The 24,947-nt window shown below is 36.1% G+C and overlaps 4 protein-coding genes across 9 annotated transcripts in view; 3 read left to right on the top strand and 1 right to left on the bottom strand.

Moving 5' to 3' along the window:
* LOC128859051 (uncharacterized) overlaps nt 1-8,887 on the top strand; it is a 196,427-nt gene extending 187,540 nt beyond the window's left edge. For 4 of the 5 annotated variants that reach the window (XM_054095734.1, XM_054095735.1, XM_054095732.1 and 1 more), the window contains exons 16-19: nt 5,598-5,821; nt 5,961-6,267; nt 7,999-8,211; nt 8,274-8,887. In XM_054095734.1, the coding sequence (XP_053951709.1) occupies nt 5,598-5,821; nt 5,961-6,267; nt 7,999-8,211; nt 8,274-8,872 (1,343 nt within the window). In that variant the 3' untranslated portion in view covers nt 8,873-8,887. The remainder of the gene's footprint in view (nt 1-5,597; nt 5,822-5,960; nt 6,268-7,998; nt 8,212-8,273) is intronic. The other variant, XM_054095733.1, reaches the window with a different exon arrangement.
* LOC128857722 (uncharacterized) lies at nt 8,879-9,211 on the top strand (the record flags this gene model as incomplete). The annotated part of the gene is made up of 1 exon (XM_054093465.1): nt 8,879-9,211. A coding segment is annotated over one exon (333 nt), but the record flags the coding sequence as incomplete, so codon positions are not given.
* Nucleotides 9,212-18,366: 9,155 nt separating this feature from the next.
* On the top strand, nt 18,367-22,321 carry LOC128859050 (zinc finger protein 341-like). Of its 2 annotated transcripts, XR_008454099.1 has the most exons (7): nt 18,367-18,819; nt 18,881-18,931; nt 18,997-19,479; nt 19,545-19,880; nt 19,947-20,009; nt 21,109-22,154; nt 22,227-22,321. XR_008454099.1 is itself a non-coding variant. In XM_054095730.1 (6 exons), exons 1-6 carry the CDS (start codon nt 18,661-18,663, stop codon nt 21,970-21,972), a joined length of 1,956 nt encoding a protein of 651 aa, XP_053951705.1. In that variant the 5' UTR covers nt 18,367-18,660; the 3' UTR covers nt 21,973-22,321. The 2 variants fall into 2 exon arrangements, 1 of the variants encoding a protein (XP_053951705.1); XM_054095730.1 differs by having other exon boundaries at nt 21,109-22,321.
* LOC128857721 (protein starmaker-like) lies at nt 22,312-23,976 on the bottom strand. Its single transcript, XM_054093463.1, has 2 exons — nt 23,703-23,976; nt 22,312-23,367 (listed from the first exon to the last, which is right to left on the bottom strand). The coding sequence occupies exons 1-2, from the start codon at nt 23,974-23,976 to the stop codon at nt 22,322-22,324; spliced, it is 1,320 nt and encodes a 439-aa protein (XP_053949438.1). The 3' UTR covers nt 22,312-22,321.
* Nucleotides 23,977-24,947: the final 971 nt, after the last annotated feature.

The raw sequence follows: 24,947 nt of genomic DNA, 5'->3' as shown, positions 1-24,947 counted from the left end.
CATCACCGCTATCTAAAAGTCTATCCTCGTCCTCGAGTTGGATGTTGAATAAGTTTCCCATCGTCGAAGCTTGTGAGAGAGGCTTATCGACATCCATCTCGGGGCCGCCGTACTCTCTTCGCTGGGTGCGAGGAGATTTTTCGGCTGATAGGTCCAGATGGTAGCGGTAGTGAACCCGAACGCCACAATCCCCTTGCGGTCGTCCAGTGCTTTAACGCTTTCCTGGTCCAGGAGCAGCGTGACATATCTGGAGTTTCCTGAAGGCTCTTCCACCTTAACTACCCTCCAGTTTTCGGTGGGTAGGTTCGGGTTTCCGATCTTCAGTAGCTCCAGGATGGTTTCCGGATCGGATGGCTCTACAGGTATTCTTCCTCTGCCGCGAGGTTTGTTGGGAATTTCGCTCTTCTTGATTAGTTGGAGATTCGCTCCGGGCCATACCTCGCCGAGTCGGTCGAGGGCCTTGCCGTACAGGCTGACAGAGCGTTGATCTGAGCACGCGATCAACTTGACCCTTGCTTGGAACCAACCCGCGTCAGAGCAGAAAGGAGGGGGTCCTGGGTTCTGCTTCAGAACGTCCAGGTAGCCCAACTGAAGTTTTCTCTCCACAATCTTCCAGTTTTGATTTTAATATCTAAAGTTTTTTATTTATTTTTTTTTTAATTTTTTTTATTTTTTTTTTTTATATTTTTATTAAGTTTCTTAATATTATTATTTTTCCAATCTTTCTTCTATTTAATTTCTTTTATTTTTTATTTTAAGCAAATTCTACCCCCAACTGCCGGCACACCCAAACACCAGCTACTTCAAATTCCGAAATTCCGGGCATGTACAACAAATAAGTTAACCGCATAATTTATTAGAACACAATTAAGTCGAAAATTTGTAAATTTCCTTGCTAAATCTCAAACTGCCAATCGATTTGAGTACTTGAGCTTAAGGGCCAAAGCAAGTGGTACTCGATCAAAGTGTAAAGCCAGACAATTAACCCTTTCTACTCTTAGCTGTGGTCGTTAGGGGCAAGTGCAATGGCAAAATGAATATGTGGAACGTAAGAATATATGAATGGGATAATGAGCAACGAGCAATCAGAAGGGCCACTAAAGCTTGTAACATAACTTAGACAGCAAACGAGTAACCGCAGAGAAGGAAAAAATGAGAGAGAGAGAGAGGTCTGCACGGTGTTAGAAGGAACTACTTAGCTAATGCAAAACATTTAATAAGAGACATCGAAAGACTGGCTGCACTAAGATGCAGAAATACAGCAAATGCTGAAGCGCATTGAGATATTTACTCTACCCTCTGCTAATATGTAGCAGCGAGTACGGCTTGTAGTGGAGTGAAGTGGAGCGAAGTGCGTACGGGTTAGTTACTGAATTTTACGATTTGCTGATGCAGGTGATTGTAGGCCCACTCTAAACAACATTTGTTGGTATTCCGTTTATTGCCAACAATAAATATCACAAGCAGAAGAGCACCAGCTGGTGATTACTAAGCTACAGTAGATGTGTTATAAAATGTATATGTGCGTGCGTGTGTATGGGTGCGGCAAAAATAGATATGTAAATATGTTTGTGGCAAGAAAACAAGCTATTTGTATGGCAAACAAGCAAGTGAACAGCGTAATAACAGTTATACATTTGAGTTAATAAATTTGGTTCAAAGTGCAATATTTACTTGTATGTGTGTGCGCCGTCCCCCCCGCTTATGCCTTTATTTACCTGCTCATTTGTTTAGATGCTTGAAAAATAAATTCACTTTGTCTTCTAAACTTTGCGAAACTGCTGCCGCCCTATTTGCCCAACTTAATACAAATATTTTTGCCGCCAGCACGCATGTATACTTTTAGGCACTTTGATATTTTCAGCGGTGATTACTTTCCTAATATGCGTGCGCAAATGTGCATATGTGGATGTGGTTGTTAGCTTCGTTCGCATGTCACGTGCCCTTCCACGTTCAGATTGCTTTGTTATTTAAGTTGTCTCTGAAGTTCAAATCACTACCCACCTCTCCTGCTTTCGTCGCTGCGCGTAGTTTTTGTTATATCACAAATTTGTGTTTTTGTTTTTTGGCAGTGAGAGCTTGAAGGTAAATACCGTGGATAATTGTGTTAAGGCCATATTTGCTCGCGATTTCGCTTTGTGCTTAGTGCTACGAAATTGTAGCAGTACTTCGTTGCTTTAAATTTTGAGAATAAGGGAATGAGAAATCTACAGATTTAATATCTGAAAATTTTACACAGTTTTTTAATTTCTGTTTTGGCATTTTAAGAAAGCCTTCAAAAATTTGATGAATCCTAAAACTTTTCAAACTTGTAGGTATATGTTAGCATTTGAATATAAATATTAAATAATAAAATTTTGACAGTTTCAGAAAAAAATTTAAAATTCTAAAAAAAGATTTTATGAATTCTAAAATTTTTCAAATTTGTGTATGTTGACATTTAAATAACTTTGGCTAGGAGTTCTGAAAGTTTTCCAATTTCTATATAAAGTTAGAAAAAGTTTCGAAACAGTTTCTTACAAAGATTTAAATTCCGAATTTTTTCAAAAAATTAAAATTTCTGAAATTATAATGTTTTAAAAAATTCCAACGTTTCAAATAAATTAAAAAATCCTAGGAATTCTTAAATTTGTGCATGTTGACATTTGAATAACTTTGGAAAAAGTTTCGAAAATTCTCAAAATTCATAATTACAAAGGTTTAAATTGAAAAAATTGCAAAAGTTTTAAAATTTCTTAAATTTAGACGTTTTAAGAGAGTTTGGAATAGTTTCAAAAATTTTATTGTGGAGAAAGTTTCGAAAATTTTCAATACTCATAATTACAAAGATTTAAATTCCTATTCTTTTCAAAAATCTTAAAATTTCTCAAATTTAGACGTTTCAAGAGAGTTTAAAATAATTTAAAAAATTTAATGAATTCAAAGATTTTGGAAAAAGTTTCGAAAATTTTCAAAACTCTTAATTACAAAGATTTAAATTCCGATTCTTTTCAAAACTTTTAAAATTTCTTAATATAAATTTAGACGTTTGAAGAGAGTTTAAAACAATTTAAAAAATTTTATAAATTCAAAGATTTAGAAAAAAAATTCGAAAATTTTCAAAACTCTTTATTTAAATTCCGATTCTTTTCTGTTAAAACGTCTAAATTTAAGAAATTTTGAAATAATTTCACAAAATTTATGAACTAAAATATTTTATAATTTTCGCGAAGCGTTGTAGGATGAGAAAAAAAACAATTAGCCAAATGAAGTTTTGGGGATAGTTTAATATATATTTGAACTAAAAAAAAAAAATTTGTACAATCTCCAACAATATATTGTAAGCCGAGTTATCAATAGATTCCCAAAGCGCCTTGCCACTGAAGTATCCAACTTCTGTAAAAGATACAACTTGCAATTTTCATCTGAAAACAAAAAAAAAAGATTATTACAATAATTTGATGTAATTATCTTCGATGTGAACTAAGAAAATTGGGAGAAGGTAGAAAAAAAAAGTGGGTTTTCAAGGAAAAAAAAACTCTTCAACTGGGTAAAAAAGTCGCTTAAAAAAAGTTTTTGGATGTTTTTTTTAATTCACTTAGAAGAGAAAACAATACTGAAGATAACGCATTTTGAATGAAATGGATAGCTCGTTTAGTTTTTTTGCAATCGTGTACATAAATTAGGTAAAATCGTGAAAATGAAAAGCCGAGAAAACGCGCTTGAAAGTAAACGGTCAATGGGCGGAGCACTACAACAATAAGCGCACGGTTGCTCGACGCCGCACTACGCTCGGCTCTGTAGCTCTGCAAATACTTGGAATTTAACTCTGAAAATTTGTGCCTCATGTTCTTGAATATCTAAGCTATTGATTTCAGGAACAAAAAAAATCGATTTTTTTGACCTTTTAATTGGTCCGCCGGCCTTAAATTCCGATTCTTTTTAAAAAATTTTAAATTTTGACGTTATGAGAAAGCTTAAATAATTTCGAACATTTTATGACATCTAAAATCTTTAAAACTTTTATATGGTCTTTTAATTAATTTCAAAAATTTTAGGAATTTTAAAATTTTGAAAAAGTTTTGAAAATTCTCAAAATTTTTCACTACAAAGACTTCAGTTGCCAATTTTTCCGAATTATTTTCGAAAATTTTCAAAATACTCAATTGCAAGGATTTAAAGGAATTTAAAAATTTTTTAAGTTTTGACATTTTAAGAGAGCTTGAAATAATTTCAAAATTTTATGGATTCATAAGTTTTTAAAACTGTAATATATTCACATTCGAATAACTTTGAAATAAGTTTCGAAAATTAAACTTAATTACAAAGATTTCTAAAAAACTCACAAAATTTTTCAAACATTTTAAAACTTCTTAAATATTGAAACTTTAAGACAACTTCGAATAGTTTCAAAGATTTTGTGAGTTCTAAAACATAGGAAAAAGTTTCAAAACTCTTAATTATGAAGATTTAAATTCCGAAATTTATCAAAGATTTTAAAATTTCTAAATTTTGATGTTTTAAGAGAGCTTGGAATAATTTCGAACATTTTATAACTTCTACAATTTTTAAAATTTTTGTCAATTAATAAAATTAAAAATTTTTTTGAATTCTAAACTTTTGGAAGAAGTTTCGTAAATTTTCAAAATTTTTAATTACAAAGATTTATATTCCGCATTTTTACGAATTATTTTCGAAAATTTTCAAAACACTTCTTTTAAAAATTTAAATCCCAACATTTTTCAAACATTTCAAAAATTTTTAAGTTTTGACGTTTTAAGAGAGATTGAGATAATTTCGAAAATAATTTGAATACACAAATAATTTATATTTTTATAAAGTTGTTTAAAATTTTAATATATTGAGATTTAAATAACTTTGGTAAAAGTTTCAAAAATGCTCAAAACCCTTATTTATTGATATTTTAAGAACATTGAGAATTTTTTTTTAATACGTCTTTGGAATACTAAAATTTTAAACATTTTTAAACAATTATGTTTGAACCTTAATTATTGGCACTTTAAAACGATTGCGAACAATTTTTCCGAGATTCGTAAAACTTTTCGTATTTCAATTTTCAGAATGCGTGACACGCATTTTGTAGTCTTAAAACACATTTATTTACTTATAGCCAATAAATTCGTACCACATTTGAGGTTAATTCACCCTTTTTCAACAGCCTGCATGCGTTGCTTGAAGTTTTTTATATCAACTAACTTTTTAATGGGTGCCATAAAAATCAGCTTGGTTTGTCGAGAAATATATTTTATTTTAATTTAAAATATTCGTTTTTTAAATCCCTATAATCCCTGCTTTAAATGTTTCCATTCTCCGCCCTTAGCTTTCGTATATTAAATTGAAACTTTTGTATGTAAGCTTGCTGAAACTCCATGCTGAAAGTTTTGTTGATTTTTCCACAAAAATATTTCATCTACTTTTCCGCCCAAAATAAAAACCAGATTTTGAATCCTTTTTCCAAAAAACTCACTAATTGCGTTGCCTCATTCCTTTAGAAACCTCCTCCATTTTATCCTCATTCTCATTTCCATCGATAGCAGCCTGTTGTGATAAATTACCTATTAATTTTCCTCTCATTTTATTGCTCTTCCCCTACACAGGTCACATGCGCCCCTCATCGCCGCTGCTCGACTCGGTGCGCGATCAATTCGAGGACTACGATCAGTTGGCGAAAGATTTCACGCGTGTGTTCCTAAACGAAGAACCGTCGTGCCTGCAAAATGCGCATCTATTCGATGTGGTCTTCCTGGTGGGGCAATCGAAGCAGAAAGCGCGATTCATAGGCGTGCGCGCGATATTGGGTGTGCGCAGTCGCGTCTTTCAGGTGAGTAAAGACATTTGCTGGAAGCTAAAGAGAAAATTTAAGGTGTTCACTAGAATCTCCTGTAGCACTCTGTTTCTCTTGTTAGTCTTTAGTCTGTGTACTCTCAAATAAGTTTGCCCCGCTTCATTTTCGATTGCAGGAAATGCTCTATGGCATACAGACTGGCTTCGGTTCACCGCAAATTCCTGTCGCCGAAATTTTTGCACGTCCAGCACCATCATTGGTTTCACCACAGAACCAAAAGCCGAAAAGCAACAACTATCTCACAGTGCCCGACTCCGATTCGATAAGGCCGAAGAGTGTGCCATCATCGCCAATGGTGAAGCGCGCCTTCAGCCGTTTGGGCACCATAACCGCCGGCTGGGGTCGTTCGATACGGAATAAGAATACGAATCAACTGAATCCGGAGGATAAAAAGAAATGGATTTCTTCAACGGATTGTTCCAGTAAGAGTTTCAATCCACATCAAAACAAATATATCGATGTGTGTTTTTTCTTTCTTTTTATTCCTTGCTCTTTCGCTCTGTACGTGTGTTGAACCAAAATACATATGTAACGTGTCTTCCCTGTCTGCCGTGTAAAATATACACCTTGAACGTTCGTTGGTTATTTGTGATGGTGCCTCCAATACCATGGAACTCATGTTTTGTGAACTTTTTATATATAAAAATATATGATCTAATGCTTGTTTAATCGATATCTAAACTCACCACTAATGCGTCACAATGTGTCCAATATGATGCGATGTGATGCTATTTCTTAACAAATTTCGTTGTTTTATTTTATTTAAAAAATATTTGTTTTTCTTTTACATGAATGCTCCTTAATTTTTTCCATTGTATTGCTTTATTCACCACAAATATATATATATTATCCGATTCTTTCATCACCACGAATGCGATTTTATCAAAATTATATATATGAAATATATGCTTAATTTCACATTTGCTAAAATATATGTTTGAATATTATTTGTATATATTTTATATTTCACCACACCTTGGAAATCAATTTTCATTACAATATTTGATGTTTGTATGTAAAATCACAATAACTATGCTGAGCAACATTCTTTTCTGAACTCGTAATTGGTTAATTTGATATGCCCGTATTCACCACCACGACAACTTGAAATAAAAACAATCAAATTGAATAACCAAAAAAATAAAAATAAAATGTCCTCGCATCACGCGGCTTGATTTTCTGCCGAAATAAATTCACCACTACATTCACCATACTTTGGTACATTTTTTTTTTACATGAAAACTGGCGTATGATACAAACTTGACTTCAAAATAAACATTCGTGGTGAAATCTACAAATACATATCAACCACACTTTTCCAAACATCACTATTTATGGAATATTCACCCAATATGCTCAACCTTTACAAACCCACCCTTGAGTTTCTTTCTGATTTTCAAACAAAAATACTCACCACACTCCACCCTGAGAAAAAATAACTGTGCAATGCGTACAAATATAAATTTCATTAATAAAAAATAACGCACAACTTGTATTGCTCAAATCATAAAACTCCCCACACTTCGTCGAGTGCAATTATCATTTATTTATCCAAATGTGAATCAATATATTGTAACAAATTAAATGCACCTTAACTGAACTACAAACACAAAACTTTAAAACTCATGAACTGCTTAAAACAAAATCCAAATTTCGAGCTAACTATCATTAATTGCCTTACCAAAATCTGCGCTAATTACATAAATCATCCTGCTTATACACCAAACCACTTTTTTTGCACTCACCTCTTTGTGACGCTCATTTCACTTTATTTGCTGTCAATATTTACTCCCACCATTTTTTTCGTCGTTATTACATATTCACCTCACTTTTCATGTTGTAATTTGTGCGTCAATTTGTGATCTTTACCTTTCTAAAATAACAAATAAAAACTCGTACAAAAACTAACAAAAACTCGTCTCAATGCATATATTTGCATTCCATTTCTTTTATCTCCCTCTCAATAATTTCTCATTTCTAACAACCACTCCATTCCTCACGCGATCCACATTCTCGCCATATTTGTTCATTAATTTGTACTTCTTTTTGCTGTTAATCGATTGCTATTGCTTCACTTTTTCAATTTTATTTCGTCTTTCGTTCCTTGCGCTTTTTTGTTTGGTTTTTCGCCTCTTTCCTTTTACATCCTGCAGATCGAGACAGCAAAGACAAGGACAAGGATAAGTCCGCCAACAATCAGTTGGCTGTGCCGCGACTTTCCGTGTGCGCTGACGCTCAAAAAGTGGATCGCGCGAAAATGGCGCAGACCGAATTCAATATTATCGAATTCGATCCTGACACCTTCCGCGTGCTGTTGGATTATCTACATACCGGCACTTGTCCGCTAACGTGCGTGTCCATACCAGGTGAGTTATTGAGATGGAACTACTATGCCTAAATTACTTATTTCTCAAAATTTTTCTTGCAGGTCTGCTGTGTGCTGCGGAGCACTACGATCTACCCGAGCTGTTGCAGGCTTGCTTCCATCATTGCAAACAGTTTCTGCGTATCGAGGTTGTCTGCCCGATGCTGATTTCGCTGGAGAACTACTACTGGCGCTACACGTCCGCCTCCGAGCTAGTTAACATGATACTCTCCTTTATCGAGAACAAAGTGCATGTGCTTTTCAAAAGTCCTGATTACCTTACCCTCTCCGAGTCGATAGTGCAGATGATTATGAATCGCGAATTGCAAATGCCCGAGATACGCAAATTCGAGGCGATGCTTATGTGGGCAAAACACAAGGTCTCGAAATCAAAGAATCATCCAAATAAGGATACACAATTTGAATTTGAATGTATTATGGAACGATTAACACGTGATTTGAATCTATGTCGCATATCGCCCAGTGAGCTGCTGACGGTGGTATTGCCTTCGAAGGCACTAAAGAATGAACGTATTATGGAGACGCTCATGATGCAAGTGAACCTGGGCACGTACCGAATGCAGGAGCTGGACGAGTACCGACAGCAGTTGCGCAGCCAAGAATCAGCAGAGGCGACGGTACAAGTGCATCGGGGTGGATGAGATAGTAAGAATGTTAGTTTCGATTTCGATCATGATGGTGGTTCTGGCGGTGCCAGAAGACGGAAAAGTGATGACCGTGACAAAGAGGATGGCGACGTCGAGGTGGGAGTGGAAGTGGAACAGGGTGCACGTGCCATAGCGATATCTGTGCGTTGTGCCTCCACGGAATCTTCCGAGGCCCTGGATAACGAAGTGGAAATGTACGCCAGCTTTGAGGTGGCGCCGAGCACAAGTCGTGTCGCCGCACAAATGCAGAAAGTGCGACGCAAACGTTGGGCCGCTGATGGCGCTTCGGGCAGTAGCGACGGTGGTGGCAGCACAAGCGGCCATAGACACTAAGACATAGATACAAGCGTTTAGGAAGAGTGTGGAATGTTGATAGTGGAGATGTGGCTTGCGGCTTAGTGGGCAGATGCAAATATATATAAATAAAATCGCAGATTCCTTAAAAATTAGCTGTGCGAAATTCGAACATAAAACAAAAATATTTTAGAAATTTCCTCAAATGTTTCGTTTATTTTTAGTTCATTTGAGCGAATCAATAAAAGCATATCTTTTTATTTATGTAACCATTACGTACTTCTTGGCAAACTCTGACGTGATATTGAAACACGCACAATTTTGAAATATAGACAAATAAAAATTTATGATTTCCAAAGCGTTCCACTGCCACAATTTGGGTTCTGTTCACACTAAAAAAAATAGTTTGAAAACAATGCGCCTGCTGTGCCTTTCAAAGCTTATATAGCCGCCTTCAATATGTTTCGTTTTTATTTGGCCCTGCTGAAGGGCCCTCTACGGAATTCATTGCTGTTCTCGAGTTGAGTTGAAAGTGCTATTAAATTCTACTTTGGCCTATATCATCATATGCTGTGAATTTTAAAAGTACAACACAATCTCTGGTTTCATCCCATTACAGTTATTTTTTTAGTTTTTAACGCACATTGCTACTAAATCTGTGTGAAGACCATTTTGTTTCAAGCTGCATTTCATTGGTGATTTGTACTAATCGCACAGCTGATATATTTATGCATATATTGGCACTTACCGTCACTTTTTTCTACTTATATCATTTCTAATATTCCACTAGACTTGCATTTTGTTTCATTCCTCGTTTCACTGCACTGCTCCCATTACTTAGCACTTTTCTCAGTACAATTCGCCTCATGTACACAGTGCGGCTCTCAAAAATCTTTTACTTTAAATATATTTTAAGTGGCCCTGAAATTCCACTTGGTTGCGTTCCAGTTCCGTTTCGTCTGGCAATATATTTTGCCTATATTAAAACGCTAATTCGTCCCATGAAAACATTTTACATGTTCTTCAAAACACTGGTAGCTAACTTTTTAATATCCCGCTTAAATTATGCCTCGGTTCCCTTTCCATTTCATTCCATACAGAATTCTTCCATGTTTACTGCACTAACAGAGATGTTTATATTTTTCCTCGCAACTAATTGCGTAATTAGGAATGCACCACACTTTTACAGATATTTAGTGCCAACTCCATTTCGTTCCATGCCATAATTTTTAAATATGCGTTAAGGCAACCGTGGTCGGGTAGCTTATTTTTTACTATTCACTTTCCGTTCCAGTTCCATCTCATTCCATATTGCATTTCCCCATTTTTACTGCAATAACAGAGATATTTACTCGTGTATTATTACTCGCAATTGATCGCTTAATTAGCAATGCATCACATTTTTAAAGATATTTAGTCCCAATGCCATTTCGTTCCATGTAATAATTTTTAAACATATATCCAATGCTGGTATTGTAGCTTGCTTTTTATGTTCCACTTAAATTTCACTTTGCTGCGTTTCATTTTCATTTCGTCTCACTTAACATTTGTTAACACAGTCCCACTCTAACAATGTTTACCTTGTTCAGCATGTTTCTTTCACATTTTTACAGATATTTAGTGCCTATGCCATTTCGTTCCGTGTTATAATTTTCAAATATTTTTCAAAGTGGCCGTGGTTTGTTAGCTTACTTTTTATCATTCACTTTCCGTTCTAGTTCCATGTCGTTCGATATTCCATTTCACTCCCTATTGAATTTCCACATTGCAGTAATATTTTTTCTCGCAATGTGTCACACTACAGATATTTAGTGCCAATTCCATTTCGTACCATGTTACATTTTTTATAAAAGCGACAGTGGTTTTTTGGCTTATTTTTTCATGTTCCTCTTAAATTCCATTTCGTTCTGTTCCATTTCCTTTTCGTTTCACTTAATAGTTGTTAACACAGTTCCACCCTCAAAATGCTTACCATGCCACCATACTTTCGTAAGCATTACACTTATTCCATTGATTACTATTTGAACTACCATTTGATCTGCCTATTTGACCTGCTCACTAACGCCCTCGCTCGCCTTCTCAAGCAATAAACCTGCTCTTTTACCACATGTCGCACCCAACAAGCTAACCACGCTCATATTTCTACCCACCTAAATGTGTGGCATGTACATAGGTACGCTATAGGTGACTAATTACCGAACAGTATTTGTTTAACCACCTGGAAGTATGCTTTAATACTCAACATATAAGTATGTATGTGTGTATCGAAATTGAAACTAACATGCCTTCAACTGTCACATTCACCCCCAAGAAACCATAAAATATAAGTATATACATGTATGTGTAAGAAAATATTTGCAAATTTGCGGCCTTAGCGCCACTAAGAATGATATTGAAAAAACCTGTGTTTGGTTAACGCTGAGAAAACACGCTTGCTTGAAGTGAAATGATCTGCTGAAATGAGAACAAAAATGAACCTAAAACGCTTACTGAAAAACAAAGACTAATGGAAATATTTTTTTTTAATTAACGGTATATTGCTTAAAAAAAATGAACTATGCAAAGAATTTTGCAAAAAATGTATAAATTTATTTCGCAATTATTTTCAAGGCCAAAAAACGTGGTTGAAAATTAAGAAAAAAATATTGAAAAATTTTATTATTATATTATATATAAAGAGATACAGAAAATTAATAAAAGTTGTATTGTAAATTGCAAAAAAGTTCTAATCGTTTAATATTAAAAACAAAAACGCGCATTTTTGTGTAAGTAATTGTGAAAAGTAAATATAGTATTTACATAGGAAAATTTATATGTGAAATGTTAATGCGTATGGCAGATTGTGAAACACTCACACATGTTTAGCTATATGTATGCATATATATTTATATGTATGTGTGTGTATATATATATATAAACCGTTATTCACGCAAGCACAGCTATCTTGCAGATAAAGTTCATTATACCTTATATACTTATACTAAATATGTATGTATATGTACATATGTTCAATGTATATTATGTGTGTATGTATGTACATAGCCTCGATTTACAAGTGTAGGTGTGTATTTATTGCAAACAAAGCAGTAATAAGAAATTAAGTAAGCTGATTTTTTCAAAGCAGAACTTTTTGCAACTACAAATAGAAATTATGAAAATAAAACTAAAATTAAAAAAAAAAATTTAAATAAAAATTGTATATGAAAGTCTAAGAAATTAGTATACGTATGTACTATATGTACATTGGCAAGGCGTACCTTTATAGACAAGATAATGTGAATAAAATAATTTATATGTATATAAATTTAATTGTATATTTAACAGTGTGGCAAATACAACAAATAGCTAAATATTTATATATACAAACAAATAAAAGGAGAATACAAACTGAGGCAACAGCTAAAGGAAGGCGTGCGTTTCCAGCGGGAAATGAATTAGAAGTGTATTAAAGTAAATATAAAATTATAAAAATAAACAGTTATTGGCTACAATAATTTTATGATTTTACATACACACATTTCCTATACAGCTAGGCAATAGAAATTAAAGTAAAAAATATTTACTTGAAATTAATGTAACTTCAAAACCAAATTCGTTAAACCGGCAAAAGAAATATTTTATGTATGCTCCCGAAAAAAAATAATAATCTGCAGAAAGTAAAAACACTTATAACAAAAAATAATGAGGTAATGCGAATACTAATATAAATACAAAAATAAAAATACAAAAAGAAGAAATTCGAAATTCAGTTAAAAGAAAAGGAAAACAAAATTCAAAATAAATTTTGATACCATTTTAGTATTTAGGCAAAAAGCAAAACGCTCGAGATTTACTACAGCCGTGTAAGATAAACATAAGAAATACTTACTTGTAAAGTAAATAGCAAACACAAATTTAATACAAATATGCATATATGTATGTATGTAAATGTATAAGACTATAAGTATGTACATATGTATACAAATATATTCAAGCGTCAAAAGTCCAGAATAGTAAATATAAAAATTTATTTTTTACAAAAAATTAGTGGCGACGACGTGGTAGTGATTTTTGGTATATCACGCCAACTCACGCTAAGCTTTCTAAAGCACTCACCCGCGCTCATTTAATTTTTTCAAATCAGGTTAAAACCGAAAATGTCAGAAACATCATCAAAGGTGCCGCCACACCAGTGGTATGTGGGGGCATCCTGCCTCTCAGCTGACCCACCCTGGAACTGCTAAAAGCATTTCATCAATATGAAGCCGCGTTTTTTTTTTTGCTTTTTAGACACACCAGGTACTTGAGTCCAGTTTCCTCTCCTATGCGCGGGTTATACGCTATCAATAACCACTTTGTGGCCAATGGAGCATCGGAAAGTTGCATTTTTATTACTCGATATGGGCTTGCTGTCTGTTTGGGCTCCTCTTAAGGCTCAACTCAGGCATTCGTGTCTTGTCGTCTGTTCGTAAATACAGCCACCCCCACAGGAGATCTGCTTCAGCATGGCTTCTTTGTATGACGCGCATCTGTTGGATGTTCTAGCTCGATCGCATTCACCTTTCTTCCGCTATGCGCTCCCATTCGAAGTTACGAAGTTTCATTTCAATCCTTGCTGCGAACTTTTTTACTGCTTCCCACTTCTCTTTCGAGTTCAGCATTTGCCATCCTGACCATACTGGTGCGGCGTATAGGAGAATAGAGCCAATAACTGTTGAAAGGGTTTTTCGTTGAGATTCTCCAACATTTGGTGGCATGCGAATGAGTGCGTTATTTACTCTCATTTCCTAGGAACTGGATATTTTTAGATGCTCCTTGAATGTCAGCTTCTCCTCGTTATGTACTCCGAAATACTTTAACAATGCTTGGGATTTGATATCATGCCCTCCATTCGAAATAGTGAATCTCTCCCTCCGCCTACACTTACTGATAAGGACCAGCTAAATTTTTTGCTCCACCAGCTCCAGATTAGCGTTGCTCAACCACTTTGGCCTCTCGCAATGGTATCGGTGCACATTTGCTACAGGCAGTCTCTACGTTTATCAGTTACCACCAAAGCAATAAAATAACCCACCATTGTTATCTTTGCTGGCATAGAAACCTTAAGATAGCCATCGTATATTGCATTACACAATATATCAATTCGCTTCCTTTCATAGTTCTTGAATTCATAATAATTTTTCCGCTTTCTTCTCCCTCTGATTGCATTTTGATTTTAATAAGTTCTGTAAGTCTTTTTATTTCACATAGTTCCAATTCCATTACGTTTCTTTTAACGTTAAGATATTAATTTGTTTAAGTATTTTACTGAGAACTCATGGCCGCTGCTGAATGTATTTTTCCAAATTTATTTCGATTCCGCTACGTTCCGCTGCGCATCGTTCCTAATACCTTATGATTTTCATTTTATTTTATAGTAAATGAAGTGCATATTTCTTATATCATGCGTTTTGTGGTGTCTTTAATTCATAATTGCTTTGGGCTATCGGGTCGATTTTCTAGGCTATCGGGTCCGGTTTTCTTAACAATCGTTTCAATTTTATTTACGTACATATGTATGTATTTCCTAATGCCAGTTTCATTATATTTACTTTCAATTTGAACTCGTTTTTTTCCAAAATTTGGCCATTTAAATTGTTCAATTGTTCAGCTAAACATGTTTTTTAATTTTTTTCGATTCCTCCCTGTTCCAATTTTTTCATGCCAACATTACTGCACTTCATACGAGTTCTAAGTACATATTTCTTATGTCAGATATGATTTTTTTTAATTCGTTTCGATTCCACCTCGTTCCACTTAGTTTTTGCCAATATTATTGCCCTTCATACGAATTTTAAGTGCATATCTCTTATATTAGACTTGATTTTAATTTGTTTCGGTTCCTCCTTGTTCCACTTTTTCCATGTCAATATTATTCCACTTCATACGAGTTTTAGTTGCATATTTCTCATATTAAACATAATTTTTTAAATTTAGCTTCAATTCCACCTTGTTACACTTTTTTCATGTCAATATTATTACACTTCTTACGAGTTTTAAGTGCATATTTCTTATATCAAAAAAGATTTTTTAAATTTGGTTTCAATTTCACTTTGTTCCACCTTTTTCATACCAGTATCATTTCACTTCGCAGCAATTCTGAGCTCAAATTTTATTATATCAGATATCATTTTCAAAATATTCTTTCAGTTTTTTTTAGTTCATAGATATTTTAAGTGCATACTTGCCGTTGATTTCATTTAATGTTTTCCAACCAATTTTTTTCAAATTTTGTTCCATTTCTTCTAACTTCTAATTTTTCCTTTGAATTTCCTGAAAACAAGCTTTTCTATTTCTACTACCCACCGTCGCTACTAATTCAGTTTTCTGTACAAAACGTTATGTTGAAAAATCAATTTATTTGATTAACAGTGGCCACAACTCAACTGGAGAATAGCTCATCAAAATGTTTGTGCTGTTAAATGCTAATTCATAAAAATATACCTAAATAAATAAATAGATTGTCTATAAAATGTGTATATCAATGAATATTATGAATACATATATACCTACATACCCACGAGTACATAAATTTACGAAAAAAAAACATCCATACACACATACGCATACACACACATTCACATATGAAGAGAAATAACAGATAGCGGAAAGAAACATATGCATTCGAAATAAATGTAACCCACCAATGTATAAAACGAGAAGTACATATAAATAAATAATATAATTCAAAATAAGTATCAAAACGAAGCTAAATAAAGTGAAAGGAGTTATAAGAATTAATAAATAAATAAAAATAAATAAATATTTAATTACTCTAAAACCGACCTGAAGCAAAACAAACAAATAAACAATCCCCAAATGAACAATAAACAAAATTTTAAATTGTTTAAGCCAATCAGAAGAAAACAAAAAACAAAAACTCAGTATCTACTCAGATACTCATTTTTTCATAACTGTCATAAGAATCAGGCTTTATTGGAGCTAAAAAAAAATTAAAAAGCAAATAAACTAATTTCGTTTTAACTACTCAGACTCTAAAGCCAAACAAGAAGCTACTAAATGTTTTTTCCTAATTCAGTAAAAATATGTATCTCATGCCACTCGATTGTTTTAAGTAAAGAAAAATTATATATATGGAAAAGTCCATGAAACAAAAATTAGCTACAAATTATGAAGCAGAATTATGACCTGAGGTAAAAAACAAAAACAAAAAACAGACTCCAATTCATGTGCCCCACTTATGATGTTATACAAAATCAATGTAAATGGTATCAAATAAAAAATGTAACTAAGCCGTAACAAACTAGTCCTTGAAAACCCCCTAAAAACGCATACATATTCACACTATCCCACACATATACATACATACATGTTTACACTTATACAAACAAACAATTGTAATAAAGCTGCAAAAAATGCTTAGGCACTAAAAAATAAAGTGCGCTGAATATGAAAATATTTGAAAGAATAAGCTGTTGTTTTTGTAACAGGAAGTATAAACTGTGTGGTAGGCGCAAAGAAGTGGAAGACTGTGAAGAGCATAGTAAGTAATATGTATTATATCTTACGGATATGTAACAAATATTACATATTTGTAAACAAATGTGCAGCGAAACCTCTCTTGAGCGGACACTAACCTTCAGTCAGCTTTTGTCCGCCCAAGAGATGTGTCCACTCAAAAGAGGAAAGCTTTCTCCAATACATAAGATTTGGTATAGAAAAAAGTGCATGCTCAAGGGAGTTCCGGTGTCACCTGTTATAGTTTTTACTCAAGGCGGTGAGGCTATTCCTGTTTTGTTCCACCAGCTTAAAGGTTGTTGTAGCCAAATTAAGTGCCTGCATTGCAGCTTTGCTATCCGAAAGAATAGCGATATTGCCCTTAAAAAATAAGTCTGAAATTAGCAGCCCAAAAGCTTCCCCAATTGCCAGCACCTCCGCCTGAAAAACAGCGCAGGCATTAGGAAGACGGACAGATTTTCCAATTTTAAGTCAATGAGAACGTATACCTGCTCCAACACCACAATCTATTTTGGAGCCATCTGTATGGACTGTAGTAGCACAGTTGTTTAGTGATAGTCCCTTACTCCATTCCTCCTGAGATGCAAAGAAAGTGATAAAATCCCTATTGAATGTTATCGTCGGGGCGATGTAATCAGTCCTCCCCGAGGTATACTGAGTTTATCGCAATAATAGACTGGCACGACCATACGTCATCTGGTAGACTCTGCTCATCACTTTCATCGCTTGATATAAGCGGATATCATCACTTATATCCCCTGATTAGCGTTCTTCCCTCTCACCGCTTCTACTTACATCATCACCCATGTCCCTTGAGTAGCGTTCCTCATTTTCATCGCTTCCGCCCGCTTCATGTAACCCAAATAAACTTATGAGCGTCCTCTTACCAAAGCACTTTCGGCGCAGTTGAATATCAGTATATTTTTATATACTGGGGCTTTAAGAGTTTCCCATTATTTTTCAGTTTTTTTTTACTTTTTCCCTCTCGTTCCATTTCCATTTCGTTCCTCATGCATTTTATTTGTTATTTCTGTTTTATTCCATGTTTCGCCAGTGCACTTCATCGTGTTCATATTTTCTGTGTGCCGTTCGAATTCCATTTCGTTCCGCATTAGGATGTTATTACTTTATTATACAATGTACTTTATTATGAGCTCGTGCACTTCCTCGTGTTCAGTCATATTTTCTCTGCGTTCCGTTTGAATTTCATTTGGTTCCGCATTCGGTTTTTATTAACTTATTATTATTAATTTCTTTATTCCCCAACTCAATATTTTATTTTCTTAAGCTATTGAGAAAACTGTTTTGATTTAAGCTCATTTTAATATTCATCCTTAGAGCATACCTTTTTTTATTTACCTTACATAATAAAATTATAGCGTACTTACATAACAAACTGTTATTAATATAGAAGACAATTAATATCACTTGGCTTTATTCTTTCACTAATCGTAGGCCTTTACAAATTTTTTCAACCGCGCATCCATTAGGACTTTTTTAGTTAAGCTCTTTTACACTCCCGCTTCCACGTACTTCACACCGCTCTTACAAATTGAACTTAGAGTTTTCCACTCCCGCTTCAACGTACTTCACACCGCCCTTCCAAGCCTTCACTTCTATTATTTCAATCTCAATGGCACATCCGCACTACTTTCTCGGTAAACAAAAATTGTCGAGCTATCATGGCCCCATCAATCAACATTCTTCATCAAAAAAGCCATTTGAAAACTAAAATTTATTTTATAAATTCAATTTCGAGCAAAAAATTTCGAACAATTTTTTCCACAAAAAAATTCAGTTCATATATACGCCAGTTTTAATGTTTAATTTCTGCCACAGACAAGTGAAATCTCAAAATTAAACGTCTGTTTAAATTCAAATTTCACCAGCAACCCAACCATATTTACGAATCAACAAAAAAGTGCTTTAATAATTGCAAATCTCAACTAGCTCAAGCTCGGAAAAATTTAAATTTGTATACAGGCATAAGTATGGAATTAGAAGCTACTCCCAAGCAAGTAGGCATCAATTCGATAGAGCCAGGTGCATACAATCTTGTTGGCAACAAACGTATATTGGCGCCACAACTCGACCAGTTCGATGACTTTTTGCTTGACAGCTACGCACAGCATGGACCCACAGTGGGCCGTGTGGGTAACAGAGTAACTAAGCATTCATTAAGTTGCTCACAATATTCTTATTCTTCTACAGAGCGCTCTCTCAATCATACCGGACGACCTGCTCACCACGACAGGCGACAGTGTAAGTTTTGCACCTAAAACAACAAATCCCTTTAAACCCTCCCTCTTTCCCGCTCTCTTTTACAGATTTCTCAACTAAGTACGCCCAGTAAGGGTATCAGCATAAGCAACGCCTTAACCGGCTCCTCACTGTCCAACAATGCCTCTACCTTCAATACCAATGAGTTCGATTTGCGCACACTGAAGCATCAATGTTTGCTAGACATCACAGATCTGTTGAACAAATGCTTCTGTATTTGGCACCGTCCAACGCGCGAGTCTGTGCCGCGTAGCGAACGATTGCATGCCTACCAATTGGTGTTATTGAAATTGCGCAAGCATACACCTTTTGTCACATTTCGCGACGCCCGCAGCATTGTGCGGCAGATGATTCGAAGCTATGTGTGTAAGCAAAGACTAGGCGAAGGCGATAACGCATCGCGCAGGTCACATGCAGATGAGGGCACTAATGATCGGCTAGAAGTGGATCAGCTGGCCACCATTAAATCAAAAGCAATTTTGAATAGGTTAAGCTTTTTACAGGGATGCGATGAAAGTGATGTGGAGGAGGTCTGTATAGAACTTATAAAAACACTAAACTCTTTGTGTAGTGAATGTGATTTTATCAAGCACAGCTCGTCCCCGATAAACGATGTGCCTTCTGCAACTTTGGCTTCCACAACACCGAAACCCTTTGGACACATATGGTAAGCGCGCATCTGCCTACACGGACACAGCAAAGTAGTGGCTGTATTACTATCGACACTGTGACTACCGATTCTAAAATGAAAAGACTATCTTCGAGTCGCAAACGCACACATAAACGCACGTCGCGCTTTACATTCGATAACGGAACGGCTAGCACGCAGCAATCAGATTCGGGCCTAGAGCCTTCTTGCGTAAGACGGAGTCGCCAAAAGCGACGTAGTACGTGTCCTACCGGACAACACGCACGTGGAAAGAAGAAAGTAGTGAGTTTGAAGAGAATAAGTGCGGTGATTTCCTATGTCTGAGTATTATCGTCTTTTGAATTTCAGGGTCAACAATGCCACCGGAGGCGAAGTAAGAGCAGCGGAGAAGATACAAGCGTGGATTCTCGGGTGAGTGGAAGTTAAGTGGTTTTATTAGCCGGAAGCAGCAATTTATGTCACTTGGATACTGGAAGCAACCTGAAATCGCAGGCATCTAAATGATTGCTCATTGCACCTCAACGAAAAGCTTCTCTCTTGCTTTGCAAACAACCAAGTCGACCTCGATTGATATATATAATCACAGAGATTATAATTTACAGAGAATGCAGACAAGCACACTCAATTCTCAATTTCTAAATCTTCTGCAACATTACAACAGATGTAAACCCAATTTACTAGATTTTCCAAATACACTGGGGACTGTCTTAACGCAGTCACTTTAGTAGTAGAATCACTGTACTGAGCACAAATGCCAGCTTCGCGCAAAAGGTGAGCATTAATCGTTGCATCTTCCCAGCACTTGTCGCACAAAGATCAGTACGGAACTTTAATTATAAGGAGGTTCTCGTTCAAGAAAATAAATTCGGCATAGCGCTCGTGGGTAGCTCACAAGCATCAGAGAGTCCCGCTGACAATTTTTGAGTTTACCTGCATGGCTGGCCCCCAGCTACCGCGGCTATGGCGAATACATCCACTTGAAAGGCAACAATTAGAACTGCTTGTTGTCTGGAAAAATCCAGCTCATAACTGAAGTCCATAAAATAACTCTCCACACATATAGCAACGATATCATCTTTTAAATATAAGTCCAGAATCTCTGGCATCCCTGCTAAACTTCTGCTGTCATCTCTTCTCATTTCCACGCAGAGCACACGGCGGATTCATAGCAACATATTAAAATTAGATTCCACGGTTGGAACCCCATTCTCTGCAGCCAGGTAGTAAAGTAGCGATTCCATTGTAGCTGTCAGAACTCCCCGCATAGCTCTATAATCAAAACGTAAATTTGACAGAGCCCAGTCTTTGAAGTTTGGGGTTTAAATCTTCTCTGCATTTCGTTATTTTTAGCCAAATTGTATCATTCGAAACTCTGCCACCTTCCCACGATTTTGTGGGGAAATATATTCAAAAGTTCTATCGACTCCTAATTCTAAGAATTTTTCCAATCTTTTCTCAAAAGTAATCCTCAACCTAATTCCCTAGTCTTTCCACTTTTCTCTTTCCACAGGTCTTCGACCTCTACCTCTGCGACTACAGCGATAAGTTTCTCGAGGAATTCATCGATCTCTACCGTCAGCAGGAATGTCTCTGGCGACGCAACTTGGGTACATATCACAAACGTAAACTTAAAGAAGCTTCTTACGATGTGCTCCTTAAAAAGTATTGCCAATCGCGCAAAGTTTCCTCTGTAAGCATCAATAAGATTAAATTACTAATTCGTCGCATGCGCAGCTACTATAATCGACTCAAAAATCCGAATGCTAACCAGTTTCGCAGCCACATCTGGAAACGGTTATCCTTCATCGATCAAGGTCGTACGACGCCTAAGCGCAAACGTAGTCGCAGTAATGACACTGGGAACACCGACTATGAGTGCAGCACATGCAGGCGCAAATTTAAGATCGCCAAGTCATACGCTGCGCATATGCTAAAAATGCATCCACCCACCGAATGTCCGACCTGCAGAGAGAAATTCAACAACGCCGATGAGCTGGTGCATCATCTGTTCTTCCAACATCACAAAGATGCGGACTGTCCACTGTGTAAGGAGGGCAAAGATATATGGAAATCTTCAACGCATCTCAAAAAGCACTTCTTCGAGCATCACTGTACCACCTGTACGTCTATCTTTCGTGATGTCAACAACTTGCGGCGCCACAGACCCAAGTGTCGCAAAATAAATAGATTGCGTTGTAGACAATGTACGTCGAAGTTTACCAGCACCTTGGACTTCCGGCGACACGCAAAGGCTATGCATCAAGACAATCAACCATTCAAGTGTGACCACTGTGAAACCAGCTTCAAATGTTTAGCGCCTTGGACCAGGCACCGCAAAGTGCACAAACAACCGAAGAACTACCATTCATCGTAGTAGCAAGAAGTGTATGCAACTCGAGTAACGGGATGTAGGGAGCTAATTTGAATGGTTACATATGGTTTTTCCATGTGTCAAAGAATTGTTGTAAAATGGAATATTTTAAGTACAATTAAAATTGACTATTCCTTAAAGGAGTATGCCACGACTTATGCCGCATAAAGTGGGTAGGAAAATGGGTAATATTTTTTGAAGATAAAACTAATGCGGGCTGCATTTAAAAATTTTTATATTCATATCTTTCTTGGCAGATCAAACTTAACAATGGGTACTTTATACAAAACTAAACAACACAAAATGTAACAAATAAAATAATGGGCTCCCTATCTCCTCCTTGTCAGCTGAATTATATGATTTTCTTTTCAGAATCTACTTCTCCACCAGTGTCCTCATGGCTGTAATCTCTTTCATCTGCTTTTTCGGAATTTTTGTCTGCGATATTTGCTGCGTGATAATTACTTTGTGCGTGTTTACCAACTTCGCTGCTATAACCCCAAATATCTTCGCCACTTTCCTCATCATTGCTATCATCGCTTTCAGCACTTTCTTTCATATCAGCTATCATTTCATCTGAGTCACCCTCCTCATCACTTTCATCAGTTTCACCGCTTCCATAATAATATTTATTCTTATCATCTGAGACGCTATTCTCATCGCTTCCGCTAATACCGGTAATCATTTCATCTGAGTCATTCTCCTCATCACTTTCATCAGTTTCACCGCTTCTATAATAATATTTATTCTTATCATCTGAGACGCTATTCTCATCGCTCTCATCGCTTCCGCTAATACCGGTAATCATTCCATCTGAGTCGCCCTCGTTATCACTTTCATCGCTTCCGCTAATATCATCACTTATATCCCCTGCGTAGTGTTCCTCGCTCTCACCGCTTCTGCTAATATCATCACTCATATCATCTGGGAGACTCTGCTCATCACTTTCATCGCTTCCACTTAAATCATCACTTATATCCCCTGGGTAGCGTTCCTCGCTCTCACCGCTTCTGCCAACATCATCTCTCTTATCATCTGAGAGACTCTGCTCATCACTTTCATCGCTTCCGCTTATATCATCACTTATATCCCCTGAGTAGCGTTCCTTTCTCTCACCGCTTCCGCTTACATCATCACCCATGTCCCTTGAGTAGCGTTCCTCATTTTCATCGCTTCCGCTTATATCATCCATTATATCCCTTAAGTAGCTTTCCTCACTTTCATCACTACCGTTCATTTCACGAGAGTTACTTTCCTCATTACTTTCGGCATCGTTCAAAGAATTTTGATTGATATCTCTACCCTCATCGGGCTCATCTCTTCCCATTCGCACAACATTACTTCGATCACGTTCCTGTGAGCAGGGGCCGTAGTGTAGGAAACGAATATTTTGAACTCCTGCAGACAGATGAAAGAAAAAAGTTTAAATTGGATACACTTGGTCAAGATAATGGACGGATTCATTGGTAACACCATCAAAGCATTTCTAGGGATACCTCATTAGATCTACAGCATGAGAATGAACATGCAGTGAGCTCTCCCTTTATAATTTTATGGACCAATTGCCGCCAAAATTGAGTGTAGTTTGCGTCTCGATATTATTAAAACTTCACAAATTTCCTAAACTTGGCTTCAAGACTCAAGCGTACCAAGATCGCCGTACACTCACTTCAATTTTATAATATCACAACTCCACCTGTCAAACTTTAAGTGACAATGTCACTTTCACTTACTTCTTCCTAATTTTTTGCGCAAAACTGGTGCACATCTGATCTTATTTTTGAGAACGCAGAGCGAGGGCGCAGTCATTTGTACTCCATCCACTAATGAACAAACTGGCTGATAGATTCGTGGACATGGACGTTCTTTGCACAACGGTTTCGGGGTGGTTGGCAAAGTCATTGTCGCCGGCTCGGTACTCTCCTCCGTGGATTCATCGTAATTCGCCGAAACGAGAGCTTTCACGCTTATAACGGCAAGAAATATTAGATAGCAGAAAGCACGCATATTTCGAAGCCTTAAATCTCCTGTTTAGAATTATTTAGTATACAATAAAAAAATTAGAAAACGTAAAGTTACTAGTCACTGAAACACTCATGGAATTATGATAAAACATTAGCCGCACTCAGCCACTTTTAAGTTATTTACTTGAAGGTTACCTGAGACATTTTTTTGAGTGCCCCAAACTGTAAAGTGGGACACCAACTGTGTAACTAACGCGTGTTTTAGAGAATTTATGGATAATAGAAGTACTGCGCTTTATTCGCTTGATAAGTGACAACAAATAAGTACAAGGTTTATTTATTTATTTGAATTAGAGAAGTTTTTCATATTATGAATTACTGGCACACATGAAAATTGACCTTCAAAAGTTCAAGTTACCTAAAGCAGGCGAATGATCTTCAAAATGGGAAGAATTTTACTTATTTAGTAAAAATAATAAGAGAAAAGACAACAGCATTCAGTCAGAGATCTTATTTTTATAGTGAGAAAGATAAAGCAGGTATTAGTGGAAGTCAACATCGCTTGGTGGCTATACAAAATTTGATTGTGTCTTAGTCTCTCTTAGGGCTATAATATCACTAAGCTGGGCAGAGGGCAAAGGACCGCCTGTATTGGCATCACCGGAGCATGTAGAACTTGTTCCAGTGCATCCCTGAATGTCGTTTTGCATTTACTGCCCATCGACTTTCGCGTTATTTCCATCGCAGCTCAAAGTGCAATCAGAATAAAGGAGGTTGGCCTGTGGAGGCAATATTTCAAGGGAAATTTTAGCACTTCAAGAATTTCTCTGAACTTCGTACTCGTAATCGAACTCTCTATCCGTAAGCTGGAGTTTGAGGGTTATGCAAATCAATCTTTCCAAGTACGCAGGATTGAAACAAGGAAAATCTGTACCTAAGCTGGTTATTCTGTCTTCACTGACGGTTTCAAGATAGAATCGAGAGTCAAAGCAGGGGTTTTTTTCCTAATCAGCC

The sequence above is a fragment of the Anastrepha ludens genome, chromosome 3 (assembly GCF_028408465.1).
Source record: "Anastrepha ludens isolate Willacy chromosome 3, idAnaLude1.1, whole genome shotgun sequence".
Classification (NCBI taxonomy): domain Eukaryota; kingdom Metazoa; phylum Arthropoda; class Insecta; order Diptera; family Tephritidae; genus Anastrepha; species Anastrepha ludens.
The sequence above is the reverse complement of the archived record's forward strand: the minus strand, read 5'-3'. Positions and strand labels throughout refer to the sequence as shown.

Coding starts and splice junctions, on each gene's coding strand:
- LOC128859050 (XM_054095730.1), top strand. CDS start 18,661: ATGGAATTAGAAGCTACTCCCAAGCAAGTAGGCATCAATTCGATAGAG. Junction 18,820..18,880: donor ATGGACCCACAGTGGGCCGT/GTGGGTAACAGA, acceptor ATTCTTCTACAG/AGCGCTCTCTCAATCATACC. Junction 19,881..19,946: donor CACGTGGAAAGAAGAAAGTA/GTGAGTTTGAAG, acceptor TTTGAATTTCAG/GGTCAACAATGCCACCGGAG.
- LOC128857721 (XM_054093463.1), bottom strand. CDS start 23,976: ATGCGTGCTTTCTGCTATCTAATATTTCTTGCCGTTATAAGCGTGAAA. Junction 23,368..23,702: donor GCGCAAAAAATTAGGAAGAA/GTAAGTGAAAGT, acceptor ATCTGTCTGCAG/GAGTTCAAAATATTCGTTTC.